General features: G+C 35.2%; 3 protein-coding genes across 3 annotated transcripts; all 3 read right to left on the reverse strand.

Moving 5' to 3' along the window:
- Nucleotides 1-2,250: 2,250 nt before the first annotated feature.
- Nucleotides 2,251-4,831, reverse strand: LOC110804015 (F-box/LRR-repeat protein At4g14103-like). The gene is made up of 4 exons (XM_022009568.2): nt 4,634-4,831; nt 3,116-4,269; nt 2,871-3,023; nt 2,251-2,721 (listed from the first exon to the last, which is right to left on the reverse strand). The coding sequence occupies exons 2-4, from the start codon at nt 4,196-4,198 to the stop codon at nt 2,383-2,385; spliced, it is 1,575 nt and encodes a 524-aa protein (XP_021865260.2). The 5' UTR covers nt 4,199-4,269; nt 4,634-4,831; the 3' UTR covers nt 2,251-2,382.
- Nucleotides 4,832-7,424: 2,593 nt separating this feature from the next.
- Nucleotides 7,425-10,419, reverse strand: LOC110781053 (F-box/LRR-repeat protein At4g14103-like). The gene is made up of 4 exons (XM_056834919.1): nt 9,702-10,419; nt 8,183-9,336; nt 7,938-8,090; nt 7,425-7,844 (listed from the first exon to the last, which is right to left on the reverse strand). The coding sequence occupies exons 2-4, from the start codon at nt 9,263-9,265 to the stop codon at nt 7,497-7,499; spliced, it is 1,584 nt and encodes a 527-aa protein (XP_056690897.1). The 5' UTR covers nt 9,266-9,336; nt 9,702-10,419; the 3' UTR covers nt 7,425-7,496.
- Nucleotides 10,420-11,285: 866 nt separating this feature from the next.
- On the reverse strand, nt 11,286-14,921 carry LOC110804025 (RING-box protein 1a). Its single transcript, XM_022009582.2, has 5 exons — nt 14,710-14,921; nt 14,566-14,616; nt 14,413-14,472; nt 11,632-11,703; nt 11,286-11,526 (listed from the first exon to the last, which is right to left on the reverse strand). Exons 1-5 carry the CDS (start codon nt 14,831-14,833, stop codon nt 11,489-11,491), a joined length of 345 nt encoding a protein of 114 aa, XP_021865274.1. The 5' UTR covers nt 14,834-14,921; the 3' UTR covers nt 11,286-11,488.
- Nucleotides 14,922-16,813: the final 1,892 nt, after the last annotated feature.

Consider the following 16,813-nt stretch of genomic DNA (forward strand, 5'->3'; position numbering starts at 1 on the left):
ATTTTATTTCTAGTATATGAAAATAAATGTTAGTGTATAATATATTTTTGGCATCATCTTAATATATATTTTCAAAGTATTAATATTTTCATAAATTTTAATAATATGTGGTTAAAGATATTGTTGATCAAAGTTCTGCATTGTCAAGCGTGTCCAGTCAAAACGGTGCGAGTATTAAGGGACATAGGGAGTAATAAATATATAATATAATAATACAACTAATTAACATCTATACTAATCTATTAAAAAGCGTTGTAAAAAATGTATATGTGCCACGTAATACTCTTCTCTTTACGCCACATCATCCACTCACCGATTGTTAGGACAACAAAAAATAATGAAGTTTAGCATTTACTTTCATTATTTAGTAATTAGTAGGAAACAATAAGTAGCAAAGCTACATTTATGGTTTATTCATTGAACAAATTATTACGGAGTAATTTATTTTGAGAATGTAGAACCTTCAAGCCATATCAATAAAGGCATTATTAATATCATTTTTCTTTAGTTACCAAGCATTTCAATCTAAGTCCATCTTGCCACATGTCGCTTCCTATTATCGATGACATGCCGCATCGTCGTCATTGACATGTCATGCATCTCATATAATTTTCTTGATCACGAAAAAATGTTAGTTATAGATTTCGTACCTACGACCTCTCATTTGTTAGAGACATATTTTAACCACTACGCCACAATTCATTTTGTTGTTTCTTGTACGTGCACAATTATATTGAGTCAATATAATGGGAAAAATGATCTGAATCATTTATTAATAGTCTCGATCACATTACTAATTAGTCATTACTTTTACGAGTTAGTAACCCTTACATGTTAAAATTTATTAAAACATACTCAAATTAAAGCAAGATATATTGTAATGTAACAAATTAAATTGGACTCAAAACGAGTTATATAATAATCTAATTAATCCATTTTTCTACTATCCGGGATATCGCCCGGGGCACTAACTAGTTTATTTTCATTTCTCGAATGATTTATTTAAGTGAATCATGGTTAATCTAAATACCCACTTAGCTATATTACTTTCGAACAAGGAGGAGAGGTGGCCGAATTTTCGCCCCTTTTTCCTTATATTTTCGAACTTTTGTACGTGTAACTTGATTCTATTAAAGTGAATTGATTTGGTTTGTTGGTCAGTAAGTTAAGTTTTGTCAGTGTCAAACCCAATCATTAAAGTTAAGTTTTGTTTCATCTAGAATGAGGGAAATGGCCAACGATAATGGTACGGATGAAGTTGTTAAGCAATTAGCCTTGGTTGCCCAAACCTTAGCAGAGAATAGAAATGTTCTGCATACTGACCTTGTTGGGAAGATGTTTAAGATAGCCCTCAGAGTAATTTGTTGTTATACCAAAGGGAATCAGACCCCAGTATTCTGGAAAACTAGTTAAGGAAATTCGATAAGTTTTTCAACACTGTGAGTTGTCTTGAAAATCTTAGGGTAAATAATGATGTGTACGACCTTAGGATAAAGCTGATTTGTGGTGGCAAACGAGTGAGGTTGCTTTAAGAGCTTTGCCTAATTTTGGTTAAGAATCCTTTAAGAAAGCCTTGAGAGAAAAGTTCTTTCATGATGGAGGTTGGAGCTGGTGTTTCTTGGTGTGGTGTAGTTTAAGTCTTTGATGCTTAATGTGTGGTGTTTTGTGGTGTGCCATTGTTGTTATTGTTGTTGTACACTAGTTTAGTTGGTACTAAAAGATAGGATTTTTTAATTTAAAAAATGACGTAAGCACACCCACGCCGGCAAGTCAGCAAAACTGCCATCAAAACGGTCTTTGTTAAACGTTTCTGTGAAACAGTCTCACACAAAAATTGCCTTTTCTTTTTTATCTTTAGGGGCGACTGCCCCCACCAGTCCCCTCTGTTTCCGCCGATGGATGGACAGATGGTAGCGGTGATTAGTCTTGTTTAACTCACGAAGGATGTGAAATTTTGTTGTTGTTTGCAATACTACTTGTATTTGTTTGTTACTTGTATGAAATAGGAATGGGACAATTGATTGCTATTCTGATGCTTTAGTATTCTGTTTTGGATTTTATTTTTATACTTGGTATGTTGTATGATAATTTTTTATTTTTCATTATTATCGTGTTCAAGTGGTCATGAAATTTTAAAGTGCATGTTAGTATGTAAGACCTCAATATTCTCCAAAAACTATGAAACCTGATTTAATGGACGAGATACATAATTTCTAAATATAGGTTCAAAAAGACCAAAAGTAATAGAAACTAGCCCAAGTTTGTCATTAATTTCCTTACATGTTTAGAAAATGAAATTGATGTGATAAATAAGATCTCATAAATTTATAATAATATAATATAATAATACAAAAACTAATCAACATTGTTTCATAATATCGATCACTGCACTTGAATTAAACAGTTGGGTGAGGCTCTTGGTAAATTTTGCAACTTGCTCTCCAGTCTCTTAGGATCTCTTCTCGAATACCGAACATTTCGAATTACGATTAATTCCTCCAAAACTAGTGCATGTCTCAGCAAAAACTTGATCAAATATATTTCCCGTTTGATACCACCAAAGTAAGAATATATCACAATTGTTTTCAGATAAGACCTGCAACAGCATGGAATAGTTGCTAGAGTTTTTCTGCAGAATTTTCGTTCCATCCTCGCTGCTTCCAAATCATCTTCCACTACCGATACACACCCGTGTTGGTCCACACAGGCATCAGATATACCCTACAAAGTAATTAAACAGCAACATATCAAAGTCACACACCATTGCCTATTGCCTATTGCCTATTGCCTAATGCCTAATGCCTAATGCCTAATGCCTAATGCCTAATGCCTGCCAAAATTCACATAATTAAGAGATGAAGAAAGCAAACCGATGGAAAAACAAGCGTTTCTAAGACAGGTGAACGATTAAGGAAGGCCAACAGCACTTTATCCCAATAGGTGTATCCAACATAATCCAACTTGAGATACTTCAAATTGTGAAACACGGGAAGTTGATCCTCTACTCCTGGAACGTTTAGTTCCTTGAACCAAAAACATGCGAAAGGTTAACAATATATTATATACTAGTGTATAAAACAATGATACTTAATTGACCAGAATTAGAAACACAAACCCCTGTGCAGCAGCCGAACAGATATAAATGTTGAACATTAGACAAGGGTTTGATAAAGTTAAGCACTTGCTTAGTAGATTCCTCAAGTGTTCCCATTTGCAAGTTGGATCCCATTAAGATATCTGCTTTGACAAGACGATCCATGTTTGGGATTGAGTAGTGTAATGCTAAATTATCACTGTACTTAAAATACTCCAAATTAGGAGTATGAATACGCACAAAATCAGTGTTATCAAATTCGTTCTCGAGCATATAGATGTCTAAACACAATCTCTTGAGAGAAGTTGAAGAGATAGTCATGGAATGGATATGGTTAAACCAGGCTATGACAGTGAGGTCTTGGAGCAAAGGGCAGCTTGAAACCAGCCTCGACACAAAGCTTTCTTCTGAGATGAAAGATAGACGGAGGTCCAGTAACTTCAAGTTTGGAAGATGAAAAGATGGCATGGTGTAAGCTAGGTCAAGACCAAGGTTAACATCAAGCTTCAATACCTCCAATGTTTGACAAGTAAAGATTTCCGGGGGAAGCTGACTATGACCGGGTTCCCTGACGTTAATGCAGAGCTCAAGCTCCCTTAAAGTTACACCACCACAACTAGGAGCAGTAAATGGAAAAGAGATCCATGCATTAATTTGTGTGGGATTCAAGTCAGGCAAACAACATTTCTCACATCTGCGCATAGCTGGTTCACAACCTCCGAAGTACCTAGTTCGAAAGTCCTTGCCCATACGAAGACAAAACCTGGTGAGGTACTGAGACTGGTATGATTGGAGGACATTATCCACAAAGTTGACAAAACTGGGGAAACGTTCAACTGCATAAGGATGTCTCAAACAATGGGATATAGGTGAATCATCAAACTCCAGGCTAATCATATGACGGAAAACAGGCCATGTCTTCTTAGACAAGACGCAAGTAGCAGCAGCATCCTTGGTAGGAACCAAACTAAGTATCCGAATTAACAATTCATCAGGTAAACTGGTGAGCCTATCTTCTACTACTGGATTATCGTCTACACATGGTTTCAACCTCTTCGTACTAGTACTAGTACTAGTAGTAAATGGTTTCAATCTCAAATCCATTGAGTGAATCTATAAATATTATCACAGCTTAATTCCCAGAATTATTCAGTTAACAACCGCCCCGAGAGCTTCTGCATTAAATTCAAATTGAAATTTAAATAAGAAATAAGCAAAGCTTTGAATCTACCAAATATCGACAACGGAAATTCAGTGCAATAAGATCAGCAAACAACAAATCAATCAAATCAGAAGTTATTAGCGACCAATTAATCAGAAGAATTAAGCAAACAACATATCAATCAACTCGGAAGTTATTAGCGACCAATTAATCAGAAGAATTAAGCAAACAACAAGTCAATCAACTCAGAAGATATTAGCGACCAATTAATCAAAAGAATTAAGCAAACAACAAATCAATCAACTCAGAAGTTATTAGCGACCAATTAATCAGAAGAATTAAACAACCAATTAATCAATCAATTCATTACGACTTACCTGGTAGAAGAGGAAAACTAAACAATGAATTTTCTCCGTCTTGTGTGTCCCTAATGGATTTTATAAAGGGTTGTAGATTTCTTTTTATTAAATAGGAAAATTTAATGCTACTTTCCTAATTAAATTAGGAAATCAGAAAAAAGGAAAGATTCCCCAAACTGTTAATATGATGAAAGCAAAAGGGGTGTTAATTTTTGTTGAAGAGAACAAAATTAAGAATGTAAAAATAGAATGAGTTTAAAGTAAATGGCGTGTACCGATATGTAGACCTGACAAAATTGACCCGGACCCGAAAAATCAACCCGATTAATCCGATCTGTAATCCGAAATTGATCCGAAACGACGACCCGAAATTCACCAGAAAACCGAATAGACCCGACCCGAAACCGAAACCGACCCGTAAGTGATTTGACCTGAAATGACCCGATACCCGAACGACCCGAACCGAAGTACCCGAACCGATCTTCACCCGAAATCGAATTAACCCGAACCGAAAATAACTGTAAATTTTACATCAACCCGAACTGAACCGAACCGAAAATCTAAAACCGATCTAAACCGAAGAGCAACTCAAATTTACCAATTAATTTAAATATAATATAAGATTTTTTTAGCTTTTCTTAATATAATTATTTACTTTATTATTATTATTATTATTATTATTATTATTATTATTATTATTATTATTATTATTACACAATAACTGGATATCAATATATAAATGCACAAAATCCGTGTGTATTGTATAATATTATGGAATTATATAACCATAGAATCTCATTCATTTCATCCATATACAGTCGAAGTGGGAGGTAATCGTACGCTAAGACTGTACCGAAAATCTTCAAATAGTACCAACGAAAGATATTGGTACAAATATATGCGATCTGAAATTGGGGGCTATCTAAGTATATCACATTACATGTCCTCATTTCATTACATAAAAGAAGATAAATGGCAATACAATAAAGCGACTTAATAAAAAGAATCAAATAGCAACCATAAATTTCATTTATAACGACATTTTTTCCTTGAAGTAATCCTAGTGTTTGGTCTCTATACTAGTTAAGTACTTACTTTACTAAATCATGATAATTTATTAGGGAGTATTATATTTGTACATGTCTCAATTCTCATTTTCTCGACCGCAAATTAATAGTAGAATTAGGACTAAAATCGCCTACTTTATCACTTGTAAAAATTTGAAAATGTAACCTTTAAATTAGTGTTTACTATAACTCTCATACCATAAACCATTAAATTTCAAACCGTAACGCTTAAGTAGTTAAGTCTAAACCTTTAACTTTTTTTGTAATAATAATAATATTATAAATAAACAATAATAGTGTATGACCACCAAAACAAAAGATAAATAAGTTGATCAAAACTCGAAACCCCTAAAATCTAATCCAACCCGAAAAACTCGATATAACCCGAAAAACCCGATATAACCCGAAAAACCCGATCCGATATGAACCGATCTGATACGGTCCGATCCGATATTGACCCGGAATTTTGACACGAACCAGAACCGGCCGACTATAAAAAACCGAAGTAACCCGAAATCTGAAATTGACCCGATCCATACCCGAAACCGACCCGAGAAAAAATAACCCGAAATGACCCTACCCAAATCCAATCCAAACGACCAGTTTTCCAGGTCTACCGATATGTACCGCAACTGCTATGTATCGCTATGTATCTCTATAGTTATATTTATACAATAATCAAATTAAAGTAATAAATCAATTAAATATACGAAGTATACTCTTAGTCCAATTGGTGTTCTGGCACTGTGATAATCTTCACCTCCATGCCTCTCACATTCGTCTTCTTTGTGCATTACCGGTTACACTAAGCGAATCGAAATTAACTTTTTTAAATTAAAAGGAACGGCATTATTTTCATCCTATAAAAACCAGATTATTTGCTAAAATTTTGAACATTTAAATTCCCCCCAAAAATAACATAAACAACTGAAATTTGGAGCAAAATTTGGGTAAAGAAGCTCATCAAGCATAATCTTTGATTTTTTAAGCAACTTTTTACCTTTGATTAATGAAATACGAAGTAATTAATTTGAGCATGGTTTACTCAATTAATCAATTTGGTTATTGTTTTTTTTTTTTTTTTTTTTTTGACATAGGCTTAACATACATAATTTAAAGTTTACACACTATTACAAACACTAAGGTCTTTAAAGACCATTACATCTATTATAATACCAACAATGAAATACATAAACTTCAAAAGGGCAGCAAATTCTTCTCGATTGATCCCTTGATTGTTGATGCAACCTTATTTACACAATCTTCTTTGAACAATTGTGCCAAGACTCCTTATCCCTGTGATTTCTTTATCGGAGATGACATTGATGTTGGCTTGACAACCACTAGGAGGCTCCTTTGAAAACCTGTAAAACTTAAGGGAAAAGGGAAAGAGCGGACGAAAACCAATGTAATGGGGTAGGCGGCCAGACCTTGTGCATTGCACACAAACGTCTAGAATAAACTCGTTTGTTATTGTGTTTTTTGGTGCAATGATTTATGCTATTGTAACTGTGTTAGTTGAGTAGCTTTAATAATTTCTTGAATATTGATAAATTATTATCGTTTAGCGCTTAAATTGGATGAGATGAGATTGATATGAGGAACTTTTGGGGGAAACAAATGTGGAAGAGAAACTTGGTTTAAAATCAATCAAATGCCAGTTTATACAATTTTCAATTTCGTTTTGGTCAATAGAAAAAGTAATCCAAACAAAAAAATGAAAATTAAATACTCTTGATAAATAAGATCTCATAAATTTATAATAATATAATATAATAATACAAAAACTAATTAACATTGTTTCATAATATTGATCATTGCACTTGAATTAAACAGTTGGGTGAGGCTCTTGGTAAATTTTGCAACTTGCTCTCCAGTCTCTTATGATCTCTATGATCTCTTCTCGAATACCGAACATCTCGAATTACGATTAATTCCTCCAAAACTAGTGCATGTCTCAGCAAAAACTTGATCAAATTTATTTCCCGTTTGATACCACCAAAGTAAGAACTTATCACAATTGTTTTCAGATAAGACCTGCAACAGCATGGAATAGTTGCTAGAGTTTTTCTGCAGAATTTTCGTTCCATCCTCGCTGCTTCCAAATCATCTTCCACTACCGATACACACCCGTGTTGGTCCACACAGGCATCAGATATACCCTACAAAGTAATTAAACAACAACATATCAAAGTCACACACCATTGCCTAATGCCTGCCAAAATTCACATAATTAAGAGATGAAGAAACCAAACCGATGGAAAAACAAGCGTTTCTAAGACAGGTGAACGATTAAGGAAGGCCAACAGCACTTTATCCCAATAGGTGTATCCAACATAACCCAACTTGAGATACTTCAAATTGTGAAACACGGGAAGTTGATCCTCTACTCCTGGAACGTTTAGTTCCTTGAACCAAAAACATGCGAAAGGTTAACAATATATTATATACTAGTGTATAAAACAATGATACTTAATTGACCAGAACTAGAAACACAAACCTCTGTGCAGCAGCCGAACAGATATAAATGTTGAACATTAGACAAGGGTTTGATAAAGTTAAGCACTTGCTTAGTAGATTCCTCAAGTGTTCCCATTTGCGAGTTGGATCCCATTAAGATATCTGCTTTGACAAGACGATCCATGTTTGGGATTGAGTAGTGTAATGCTAAATTATCACTGTACTTAAAATACTCCAAATTAGGAGTATGAATACGCACAAAATCAGTGTTATCAAATTCGTTCTCGAGCATATAGATGTCTAAACACAATCTCTTGAGAGAAGTTGAAGAGATAGTCATGGAATGGATATGGTTAAACCAGGCTATGACAGTGAGGTCTTGGAGCAAAGGGCAGCTTGAAACCAGCCTCGACACAAAGCTTTCTTCTGAGATGAAAGATAGACGGAGGTCCAGTAACTTCAAGTTTGGAAGATGAAAAGATGGCATGGTGTAAGCTAGGTCAAGACCAAGGTTAACATCAAGCTTCAATACCTCCAATGTTTGACAAGTAAAGATTTCCGGGGGAAGCTGACTATGACCGGGTTCCCTGACGTTAATGCAGAGCTCAAGCTCCCTTAAAGTTACACCACCACAACTAGGAGCAGTAAATGGAAAAGAGATCCATGCATTAATTTGTGTGGGATTCAAGTCAGGCAAACAACATTTCTCACATCTGCGCATAGCTGGTTCACAACCTCCGAAGTACCTAGTTCGAAAGTCCTTGCCCATACGAAGACAAAACCTGGTGAGGTACTGAGACTGGTATGATTGGAGGACATTATCCACAAAGTTGACAAAACTGGGGAAACGTTCAACTGCATAAGGATGTCTCAAACAATGGGATATAGGTGAATCATCAAACTCCAGGCTAATCATATGACGGAAAACAGGCCATGTCTTCTTAGACAAGACGCAAGTAGCAGCAGCATCCTTGGTAGGAACCAAACTAAGTATCCGAATTAACAATTCATCAGGTAAACTGGTGAGCCTATCTTCTACTACTGGATTATCGTCTACACATGGTTTCAACCTCTTCGTACTAGTACTAGTACTAGTAGTAAATGGTTTCAATCTCAAATCCATTGAGTGAATCTATAAATATTATCACAGCTTAATTCCCAGAATTATTCAGTTAACAACCGCCCCGAGAGCTTCTGCATTAAATTCAAATTGAAATTTAAATAAGAAATAAGCAAAGCTTTGAATCTACCAAATATCGACAACGGAAATTCAGTGCAATAAGATCAGCAAACAACAAATCAATCAAATCAGAAGTTATTAGCGACCAATTAATCAGAAGAATTAAGCAAACAACATATCAATCAACTCGGAAGTTATTAGCGACCAATTAACCAGAAGAATTAAGCAAACAACAAATCAATCAACTCAGAAGATATTAGCGACCAATTAATCAGAAGAATTAAGCAAACAACAAATCAATCAAATCAGAAGTTATTAGCGACCAATGAATCAGAAGAATTAAACAACCAAATTAATCCATCAATTCAGTGCGACTTACCTGGTAGAAGAGGAAAACTAAACAATGAATTTTCTCTGTCTTGCGTGTCCCTAATGGATTTTATAAAGGGTTGTAGAGTTCTTTTTAAATAGGAAAATTTAATGCTACTTTCCTAATTAAATTAGGAAATCAGAAAAAAGGAAAGATTCCCCAAACTGTTAATATGATGAAAGCAAAAGGGGTGTTAATTTTCGTTGAAGAGAACAAAATTAAGATATTTTGACTAGAGCTGATCGTTTGCGGGTTTGGACGGGTAACGGACGGGCAACTTTCCCAAAAATCTGTTCAACGGGCTTAAAAATGCTGCCCTTACCAGTCCGCCAAAAATATATTTATTACCCTTACCCGCCCTGTACATAAAATGCGGGCTGCCCGCGGGCTAACGGGCTTATGAAAGTGTAATACATAATTTTTTCAGCACTAATTAACCTTGTTATACCTACTAGATATTTGCAATAGAGTAAGAGAGTAGAGCAAGAAGAGGAGGAAGAAGAAGAAGAAGAAGAAGAAGAAGGAGGTAAGAGAGTAAGAGAGTGGAGGACTAAGGGTGGCTGGCGGCATTTTTGTGAAATGAAAGTGTTAGTCTATTAGATTGCCTTTGGGTTTTAGGGTTTCTTTTAGGCAATAGGAAGTATTAATTAGTTACTCTAGAAACCTAGAATGATCTACCATCAGAATTGTAAGCAAGTTTACTTCAAAAAAAAAAAAGTAAGTTTATTTTAATTTAGCGGGCTGGGCGGACTTGCCCGTTAATAAATTTTGTGTGCCGTAATCCGCCCATTTTTATTAACGGGCCGGGCCTAGCCCTCCCAACTTTCACTTTTTTTTAAAAAAGCTTTGTCCAAGCCCGCTATTTTAGCGGGCCGGGCCTAGCGGGTTACCCCGCCCATGATCAGCTCTAATTTTGACCACTTTTTTTTTTGCTAATGCTTCATACGAACAAAATAATAATAAATGCTACGGAGTACTCCATTCCTATTTAAATTTCAATTTGGAATGCTTATAGCCTTATATTAAAACGCAAAAAACTTTGATCAAGATTACTCAACAATATTGGCCATACATAAGAAAAAAACATACTTATATGAAGTCCTATTAATTCATTTCAATATAAGTTACAGACTATATTGTTCACTTTGGGTTGACTCCCATCAAGTCATCAACCATAACCCGAGCCATTTAAATAAACGGACTAGCAACTCTCAACCCTAAACGACCCGTTTATCAAACACGCACGTTAGAGCTGATCATCATGGGTCCGGCACGCTAGCCCGGCCCAGCCCGACCCGAAAATTTGTGGGTTTGGGCAGAATATTTCGGGCCCAGCCCGAACTTTTAAAAAAAATTGCAGGCTTTGGACAACGTAAAACAATTTTAGTTATAAATTTGGCCCAGCCGAAAATGGCCAGAAAAGCCCGCTAATTTTGGGCCGAAATAACGGGTTTTGGGCACAAAAAATTGGCCCAGAACTTGGCCCGACCCAACATAATGGACAGATTTTTATTCGCTCGGCCCGACCCGAACCCGGCCCGCCATTTGATCAGGTCTAATGCACATTAATACCAAACACTAAAAATGGTAATGTTGAGACAAACACCCCGAAGGGCTAAGTTTATTAACTGCTAAACAAAAGTTTGACAGCTATTACACCTTCAACCCGCGACTTGAGTTTTGCTGGGATGCCCGTCAATTGTTGACAATAGGCCTTAATAGTTAATACAACAACCCAAAAACAAATCTTACATAATTAAGAGTACGATTCTAATAATAAGCCCACTTTATCAAAACTAATGTCCATATTTCTGAAACTCCCACTCACTATTATCTGCACAAAGAAAAAAAACAGAGAAACCTTCAACTTTTAGAGAGAAAATAGTAAACAGAAAGGCGATAAACAAAGACAAGCACAGCGGGTTCTGGCACCACATACCTAATGGGCATACTTGTCGAGTTTTTAACCAACGGCTGATGCAATGGAAATGGAAGGCATGGTTGCAGACACCTATAACCAAATACAAAAGAATAAGAGAAAGTAATACAATCGCACTGGGACCTGATAATACAACATGCAACAGACTACAAATTTTGTGTCCTTCGCCTAGAGAGTAGAGACATAACAATAATACAAACTGTCCATTAGTTAAAGGATAGGAGTCATAGACTCGTAGGACTATAGGACTCATGATACATTTGACATGAGGAACTAATAAAATGATGGCAATGTGAAGAACTTAAGCTTTACTTTTTGATGATATGGCTTCCAAGTTCCATCTCAGTAGTTAGGGGCTCAAGGCTTGCATACTGATCTCAAGTTCTCAACTAAAGCACAGAAAGAATAAAAGGGACACTTGTATGCTTTAACTAAAGTAGTTTGAGGAATCACTGTCTTTCTCACACATGTTTTGGGTCATTAAAAAAAATGACATCATATAGCCATATAAAGGAATTGAAAATATCCAACAACATAACAAGGCTTATTAGCTTCTTAGACCATTCTATTTAACTGCCATCACGTGTGATCAATATTACACTACGTACATTCTAGGATCTTGTCTCATAAACCGTGAACCAAAAACAATTTATTCCAAGACATTGACGTCCTTGAGCTGCATTGAGCCACACCAGTAATCTGTTTGGTAACTCATTTCAGGTGCCTTAAAAGGTGCTGAAGTTTGAGGGTGCTTAAATGATTAGTTGTGCTTGTAACTACCTGAGATTATATTTAAGGTGCTAAAAGGAGCTGAGATTGTGAAGCTACTCAAACTAGCGTCTGGAAAATAGGACCTGAAATTTCTTTTTTTTTATCCTTTCTACAATGTTTCTATCTTCGGATTGATGAAATTATGGAAGAAAGGTATGCTAGTGGTGGACTATAGTGCTACAAAACTAGGCAGCGGTGAAGTAGGCAGTCGCATTGAATGGGAATGAAAGAGGGACTGTTGCGGTAATGGTGTATGTTAGAGAGAGAAGGGAGGGAGAGTTTCAGAAAATCGTTATTCCTCCACTACTAGCGGAAGAACCGCACAAGCACAGAGCAGAGACAACAAAGTACAACAGATGATCACCGATTCACTGACACAATCTCAAACATTCTGGCTTCGCTAATTCATTGATATTGTTGGAGCTTGGATGGAGAAGATAACGGAGGAAGGAAAGTCAATGTGGAGGAAGCTAAGTTTGGGTTTTGAAGGTGGAAGATGCAACGAGAAATAGAAAAAAGAAATAAGGGGGGAAATTAGTAGTTTAATATTTAATCTTGACTCTAAGTATCGAACTCCAATGGCCCGTATTACTTATCATCCTTCTCACATGAGCCGAAACCATATATTATACATAAATACACGACCTAAAATGTCATTTTAAACTTTTCAGCTACTTAAAAATATAGTTTTGCCAAACATATCTAGTTAGTTAACTTATTAGTTTCAACTACTTATCAATTTCAGTTGCTACTTCATCAATTTCAACTAGTGTTGCCTAAGTTCCATCATCGAATAAAAGGCCGCTAGAAAGGATTTATATATTTGACCAGCAAGGTAAAGTTTAGGTATTTAAAAGCAAAACCAATGGTTGAAGCTTCTGGTGAGCAAGAGTAAAAGAAGTCAACTTCAACCATCATGTTGATCTTAATACATTTTTTGTTATTCTACGTTAATGTAAAATGTTGAAATATATTGAACTATTGAAGCGACACAAAATAGTTACTTTGATTTAGTGATCATTACTTCAATTAACTAACATAAGTGTCCTAAACTCCTAACACTATTAGATTACCAAGCTATGCCACCCTAGTTTCAAACATTAATGGACATAAGGTATAATAGGTTAACAATTAACATAGACAGCTTGAACCTTTCTTCATCATTGATCCAACTCTTTACCAAAGGCCTCACTTACATTTTTGCCAAAAGGTCTCACTTACATTGGCCAAAAAATAAAAGGTCTCACTTACATCTACCAATGTTATGGTAGCACAAATTCCTTACAACAAAAAATCTTGAATCTTTCTTCATCATCCTTCCACTCTTTACCAAGGGTCTCATTATAGCTACCAATGTCCACACTAGCACAAATTCCTAACAAAAAAAGCCTCTAATGTACCATAACTCATGCTTAGGTGTGTAACCCTCAGACTACATGTATACAATTATCACTTCTACAGTTCTATTTGATCACACTGACTACCAAGAAAATTAGACCTAGACAACTCATTGTAGCCTACACCGAAAACCCTAGAGGACCTACAGGAAAAGCACTTTTATATCTGTTCACAAACTGTAAGACCTCCCAAACCAAGGTCAATGTTAAACATACTCAAGGCAGTGCAGGATCCAACAACAATTCTCTTACCAAGTATATGACCATCAAAAGTTTAAACTATAAGAAATACTATCCTCAGTCTGAATAGGGAAAAGTTGAATCAGAGGAATAGACTACACGATAGTCGAACATTCTAACATAATCCATACAAAGGAACAAGGATCACAACTTCATATAGTATAAATAAACCAAACAATAAAACCACACTCAATCAGTAGAGATATACTTATACTTGTTTTGCTTTCGGAAATATAGAGTAGTCAAATTTGACAAAGAAATCATACAAATTGGCTAGGGTGCTAAAATTTCAATCCCATAAACTACAAAAAAGAAACATAAAATTTGTGACAAAGATGAAAACTGAAATAAATTATATAAAAAAGGATCATACCCCAAGCGACAGTGCACTCCTCACTCGTAGCACTAGCTTGATTAGCTTGGCATTCAATACCTAAATCCAACAAAACCACACAAAAAAATTAGAATCAACCACGAAAACCCTAACAAATAAAACCCACAATAAAATCGAACATCTTTTACTCACATAGATCCATGATATGATTACGACAAATTGCACAATTGTCGACAACAATATCTGCAAAAAAATCAAACAATTGAAATCAATCCATCGAAAAAAGAGAAAAAAAATCGGTGAATTGAAAACTAGGATTGAAGAAGGGTAGAGTACCCCAAGCCCAAAGAGCGACAGCGTTCCATTTTTTGATCTCGAAACGCTTAGGTTTCTTAGAAGAAGGGCCGGCTCCGGTGCTAGAACCCTCGCCGGCGGGAACCATAACTACGTCGGAATCCATCGATTTACCGGAGAAAATTGAGAGGAGAGAGAAACACGAACAGATGATCCCCACTTTTATCAGAAGAAGACGGAGTACTTTGACTAGTCTATATTGTCAAATCTCAAGAGCTATTTTTTTTTTTTTTTTTTAAATAGGTAAGAAGAAGGGACCCTAACTAAACCAGCACCTAGCACAGGTGAACCAGCCCAGCTTCGCAGGTCATCGCTTGAGCCACTCCCAAGCATTTTGCAGTTGATGGGGCTCGAACTTGTGACCTCCAAGTCACAATGTGAGTTCCCCACCAACTCCACCAACTTATGTTGGTTCATCTCAAGAGCTATTACGGAGTAATTTTTTTACTTGTCTTTTACCGTGTTAAATATGAATACACTATGAACAATTGAACAGCATTATGAAGTTCGATTTTACTTAGGTAAAAAGCGAGTTACAGATAGTATTATTACTTTATTAGGACTTAAAATTTATAAAACTTAAGGTTAAGGAATAAGGACCTATTTTTTGCTGGTTAAGGACTCCAAAATAAATAAAAGATTAAAAGTTAGGCAAATTTGCGGTAAAAAACGAGTTAAGGATAGTATTATCACTGTATTAGGACTTAAAATTTATAAAACTTAAGGTTAAGGAATAAGGACCTATCTTTTGCTGGTTAAGGACTCCAAAACAAATAAAAGTTAGGCAAATTTGCGGTAAAAAAACGAGTTAAGGATAGCATTATTACTGTATTAGGACTTAAAATTTATAAAACTTAAGGTTAAGGAATAAGGACCTATCTTTTGCGGGTTAAGGACTCCAAAACAAATAAAAGTTAGGCAAATTTGCTAAAAAAGATCTTTTATAATCCAAATTTTGCGAGAAAGGATCTTATATAAATTTTTTTGTGAAATAACACCTTAATATAAATTTTTTTTTGCGAGAAAGGACCTTATATAATTTTTTTGTGTGAAATTAATTTGTTTTTTGCGAAAGACAACCAAAACTAAGTTTCCGGCATTGACTGAGTTTTTCCGGCCATTGACTTGCACTTGAGAAGCACGTGTGGCTTTATTTTGCTAACCACACCCAATTTTCCTCCAAAATTCTAAGCTTTAAAACCTAAAGTTGCAAAAAAAATATCGAAATAAGATCAAGTTTTAAAATCCAGGACTCGGGAAAATTAGTGCATTTAGCCAACTTAAGCCACACATGCTGCTCACATGCAAGTCAATGGCCGGAAAAACTCAGTCAATGCCAGAAACTTCCCTTAGGTCCTTTCTCGCAAAAAAAATTTACATTAAGGTGTGATTTCACAAAAAAAAAAAAATATAAGTCCTTTCTCGCAAAATTTGAGTTATAAAATGTCCTTTTTGACAAAAGTTATAACACCGCCAAACTTTTCTTTCATTGACATGGCTTATTAAAGTTTAGGTAAATTATTAATCTTACCGTTTATTATTCCTTCCAAAGGGCATAACTAAGATAATTTGCAAAAAAATTATTGAGTAGTTATTTTCTGGTGATATGTTAAAGAAACTTTTGAGAAACAATTACTCAATTTCTTAAAATTATGGAACTTATTATGATCCAATTGAACATTACTTTGCCAAAATCTTTACAACCGATTAGACCTTACAAACTACAAACAAAACTACTTCTTTGTTAATGTGTTTAGCCGTTTAGGTACAAGTCGTACAACTAGTTTAGATGAATATAACTTTAAAAGATCAAATCATATTTAATAAAATTAGGTGAAAATTCACATTTCAAAATATTGTAACATATTGATCCCAATTAACCCGGATGTTGTAGATTAATTTGTCAGAAGATTTGTTATTAATATTTCCTCGTGGTCAAATATAATTTCATACATTTAGGCAACCTTTTGTTTTTTTCTCCTAATAATCTCTTAAGCTTTGCAACTTAATGGGAGTAACAAACTAACAATGATACTTTATACTTCCCTCATCCAACCAAACAAGAATTAAGTGTGCAAACATAAGA

The sequence above is a fragment of the Spinacia oleracea genome, chromosome 1, assembly GCF_020520425.1.
Source record: "Spinacia oleracea cultivar Varoflay chromosome 1, BTI_SOV_V1, whole genome shotgun sequence".
Taxonomy (NCBI): domain Eukaryota; kingdom Viridiplantae; phylum Streptophyta; class Magnoliopsida; order Caryophyllales; family Amaranthaceae; genus Spinacia; species Spinacia oleracea.

What these genes read in the sequence shown, in the direction of transcription:
- LOC110804015 (XM_022009568.2), bottom strand. Translation starts at nt 4,198, where the DNA reads ATGGATTTGAGATTGAAACCATTTACTACTAGTACTAGTACTAGTACG. An exon ending in TGTTCGGCTGCTGCACAGGG is followed by an intron (nt 3,024 to 3,115) that starts GTTTGTGTTTCT and finishes TTTTGGTTCAAG; the next exon opens with GAACTAAACGTTCCAGGAGT. An exon ending in AAACGCTTGTTTTTCCATCG is followed by an intron (nt 2,722 to 2,870) that starts GTTTGCTTTCTT and finishes ATTACTTTGTAG; the next exon opens with GGTATATCTGATGCCTGTGT.
- LOC110804025 (XM_022009582.2), bottom strand. Translation starts at nt 14,833, where the DNA reads ATGGATTCCGACGTAGTTATGGTTCCCGCCGGCGAGGGTTCTAGCACC. An exon ending in TGTCGCTCTTTGGGCTTGGG is followed by an intron (nt 14,617 to 14,709) that starts GTACTCTACCCT and finishes ATTTTTTTGCAG; the next exon opens with ATATTGTTGTCGACAATTGT. An exon ending in GGAGTGCACTGTCGCTTGGG is followed by an intron (nt 11,704 to 14,412) that starts GTATGATCCTTT and finishes ATTTGGTTATAG; the next exon opens with GTGTCTGCAACCATGCCTTC.
- LOC110781053 (XM_056834919.1), bottom strand. Translation starts at nt 9,265, where the DNA reads ATGGATTTGAGATTGAAACCATTTACTACTAGTACTAGTACTAGTACG. An exon ending in TGTTCGGCTGCTGCACAGAG is followed by an intron (nt 8,091 to 8,182) that starts GTTTGTGTTTCT and finishes TTTTGGTTCAAG; the next exon opens with GAACTAAACGTTCCAGGAGT. An exon ending in AAACGCTTGTTTTTCCATCG is followed by an intron (nt 7,845 to 7,937) that starts GTTTGGTTTCTT and finishes ATTACTTTGTAG; the next exon opens with GGTATATCTGATGCCTGTGT.